The sequence below is a fragment of the Tarenaya hassleriana genome, unplaced genomic scaffold (assembly GCF_000463585.1).
Source record: "Tarenaya hassleriana unplaced genomic scaffold, ASM46358v1 Cleome56, whole genome shotgun sequence".
NCBI classification, from domain to species: Eukaryota; Viridiplantae; Streptophyta; class Magnoliopsida; order Brassicales; family Cleomaceae; genus Tarenaya; species Tarenaya hassleriana.
In genome coordinates, this window is record NW_010968188.1 from 329,421 (window position 1) to 333,529 (window position 4,109).

The 4,109-nt window shown below is 43.5% G+C and overlaps 1 protein-coding gene across 1 annotated transcript in view; it reads right to left on the reverse strand.

The window, feature by feature from the left end:
- Positions 1-1,905: 1,905 nt before the first annotated feature.
- The window catches only part of LOC104798671, a 5,739-nt gene continuing 3,535 nt past the window's right edge, over positions 1,906-4,109 (reverse strand). Inside the window, exon 2 of the mRNA XM_010520845.1 lies at positions 1,906-2,091. Coding sequence (XP_010519147.1) covers positions 2,075-2,091 — 17 coding nt within the window. The 3' untranslated portion in view covers positions 1,906-2,074. The remainder of the gene's footprint in view (positions 2,092-4,109) is intronic.

Sequence of the window (4,109 nt, forward strand, 5' to 3'; positions counted from 1 at the left end):
TTCAAGAAGCTGCGGACGAAGGAGGTGCCACTTGTGAAGGTCTTGTGGCGAAGCCAAGGGGTCTCTAACATGACTTGAAAACCCGAGGTAGAGATGCGTAGTAGTTATCCGCATCTGTTTACTTGAACGTTGTACGAACACTTATGTATGACGTTCGATTTGTATCAGGCGTATGTATCAGATGACGTGACGATATGGATTGTGTTTTGGAGATGATATCGAATACGAGGAAGTCTTGATGATATCACGCGATTCTGAATTCGAGGACGAATTCTTTTTAAGGAGGGGATTTGTAATACCCCAAAACCCGGTTTGAATATTAATGATTAAGAAATAAATAATTAAATAGAGATATCACGAAATCACCCAAAACGAATAGTACAATGCCGGGAAGAGGCACGAGGATCGTCACGCGCGGAAAGGATCGGGAAGGAATGAAGAAAAAAAAAGAGAAAAGAAAAAAAAACAGGGTTGGTCCGCCGGACCAGGACTTGGTCCGGGGCAGACCAACCTACTCAGTCGGAGCAAACCGAGCTGAGCAGACTGGGGAAAAATCGCAAAAAAAAAATAAAAGTGTCCCCGGTCCGGCGGACCGGGAAGAGACAGAATGCAACTTGCTCTGTTGCAGTCTTGGGACGCGGATTTCGCTAGAGTTTGGGACCCACTTGCCGTCCAGCCGCCTCCCATGCCTCGGGGACTTGCAGGCTCGCCTATGGGCTTTCAATGAGGATTTAGAAACAAACGGCACTCAATTTGGTTGAGAAACGAAGGAGATATGAGTTTATGAAAACTGAGAAAAAACACAAATTGTAGAATCGCGAAATTTATGTGATAAAGGGGTTACGAATCAATTTTCATCCTGTAGACGTGAGATTTCAATTATCTACTGCTTGGATATGAAAAAGGACATCCCAATTGAACATTTAGAAACAAAGGTGCGCGATTGGTTAAGAAACGAGTGAGTTATGAGCAATCGAAGTCGGACCAAAAATCTGAAAACGCGAACGGATGAACTGCCCAGTTCCGGTCCGCCGGACCAGGAACTGGTCAGCCACTACAAGAAAATCTTTGTATAGCTACAGAATTTACGACGGAAATAAATTACGACAAAATTCGACGGTTTTGCGACGGAACGCGAAAATTTTTATTCCGTCGCAAACAATCGCAAAATCTGTCACAAATATACGACGGAAACGTTATCGTCGCAACAATAAACATTATTTGCAACAGATTTCGACAGAAATTTCCGTCGTAGACATTAATTTTATTTATTTTTAAATTTATGTTATTTATTTTTGGATTTTGCGACAGATTTGCGACAGAAGTTTCTGTCGCAACTTCTGATTTCATTTTTTTTTCATTATTTTCGGTGAAAATTTTCAAATTTTCGTGGTTTATTTTTTGTTTTGCGACAGATTGCGACAGAAATTTCTGTCGCAAATCCTAATTTTATTTATTTTTATTTTTTTTAAATTTATGTTATTTATTTTTGGATTTTGCGACAGATTTGCGACAGAAATTTCTATCGCAACTCCTGATTTCATTTTTTCATTATTTTCGGTGAAAATTTTCAAATTTTCGTGGTTTATTTTTTCGTTTTACGACGGATTGCGACGGAAATTTCCGTCGCAACACTTAATAAAAGCCACGGCTTCGTCTTTCTCTTCCAAACTTCGAGATTTCAAGAAAAAAAACTCAATCTTCTCCAATATTCTTCAACAAATTATTTTTCTTCAAAATTCGTCAAGGTACGTGTGACACCCGAAACCCGTATCCCGCAATACAAGTTGCGCCACATGGACAAGTAAAATAAAAATCGCATTTCCAAAAAATCCGCGGGAATTTAAACTTTTATTTTTAGAGTTCAGCGGAAGAAACTTTCTTACATACATATACGGTACATTATTCCAGTTATAATTATACATACACAGTGGTAGTATCACATTATTACAAACCATAAAAGTCTACCACCGATATAACACAAACCGTTCCCCGAAAACGTAATTGTACCGTAGAGAATAATTATACATGATCACACGGCAGGTCACACCAGTCTTCGATGTCCGCTCCTCGGCTACTGTTGCTCACGACCTGAAACGTTGCGTAACAACGTCCTAAGCTAATTGCTTAGAGAGTGAACTCGGGCGTAACCCGGAGTTCCATTCTCATGGTGCCAGGGAAAGCACAAACATATAGATATATGTGTGTATGTACTAATATTCTAATAAACAGGAATTGAATACATAAATCACTGTAAGCACGCAGCAATCACCATCAAGTCCGTACGACAAGTCGGCCGTACGACATGTCGCAGGACAGAGTCCGTCAAATCGTCTCTACGCGCACCATGCGTAGGTAGGTATTCCCCATGTGCGTAGCACAACCACCTATCTCCTCGGATTCCATCTACTCCGCACACACTCGGAATCCGGCATAAGTATCTTTTTATTTTTCTCCGCCCGAACACATCACCCCACCCTAGCATCGATGGCACCTCTCGATGCTAGGCGTGTCCCCACTCCGGCATTGATGTCACCTCTCAATACCGGAGCTCACCTGACGTCGGCTACAACCGACGCCGTCGACTATAACGAGAGAGCCAATCGCTGCAACTCTCCCTTGCCGACCATCCGCCGCGGAAATACCTGTCAGGTTCGGGCCCGAACCTGGCAGAGTAAGTCCGTACCACCTCCTCGGGGGACCACAATCCACCCGAATCTCAGGTATATGTATTGCCTCATCCTCGGGAGACTCATCTCCCGGAATCCGCTCCGTCGCTAGCGAATACGTTGGCGCGGTTCTAAAAACCGTGTGTTCCTCGTCACGCAATAGTACCGACCCCAATCGGCTATCCACGCAAGTCATCGGGGTGGCCATAACCGTTCTGTCATTCGGACGTTGGCGCGATTATATCATCGCCACATTCACAATCATATCCCATACGGGTGGCATCCGACCTGGATCGGATGGCCCGTAGATGGGACGCAAACTCGCAACCATCGTATAATCATTCACAAGCGTCCGTTTCTACAATCACGCGCTAAACGTTAATCCGAACCCTTCCGAATTAACGCTAGTGCCATGCCATCTACCCCAGTCACATGCATTTATATAGTTTATTTACTATACATGCATTTCCGCTTGTGTAGTCTTTTATATTTCTTTATATATTTTCTTTCATTCTCTTCATCGAGTTTACCGAATTGTACCTCCGGTATGACTTAGCTGGTCCCGGTCCGCCCGGATAACCAGTTCGGTTCATTCCGTGGTTTCTAACCTTACCTGTTATTCATTTTGGGTCCAGACTACGTGGGGTCCGGTCTGGCCCGTAATTCCGGTATAATTTATATTTTTCACTTTTTCATAATTTTAACCAGGGTCATATTAGACCCGTCTTATCATATTTTTCAATTTTCCTCGTGGTGAAATTTTTCAGTTCCGTTAATTTTTCAGTTCCGTCCAGTCGGTTGGAACGGACGTTCTGTTTGGTTCTATTTTATCCAGAACGGACGTTCTGTTTTACCAGAACGGACGTTCTGTCGTCCAGAACGGACGGTCTGTGTTAGAACGGACGTTCTGGACTTCGTCTTCAACCTCTGGACTTCTGTATTTCTCCAACAGACCTAGAACGGACGGTCTGACCTCAGACCGGACGTTCTGGTCCTCGGATTTTCACCAAAATACATAAACATGCATGGTTCACTATGGGTATAACACTAAAACTCATAAAATTACATGCAGAACACGAATCAAGCATCAATTTCACACGAAATCACTCAAAACCCAAAACCCCATGTCTAACAGACTTCCGAATTAAACTCGAATTCACTCACCTTGGGTTAAGCCCGTGCTATGGGTGACGGATGGGAAGCTTGGTGATGCTCTCCTTGTTCTGTAGAGACCGGATCGAGAGTAAATCTTCAGATTTTTAGAGAGAATTTCTGGGTCGAAGTTGAAGAACAAGTGAGGGCAGAAGGGTTGATTTATGGTCGAGATTAGACGAGTTTTCAGCAGCAATCCGGACCCAGGAGGGACCTAATCACGCGTTAGGGTCAAAAAGTCGAGTTTTCTGGTCGGATTTGTGCGCGGGGGTCATTTTCAGGTCGGCC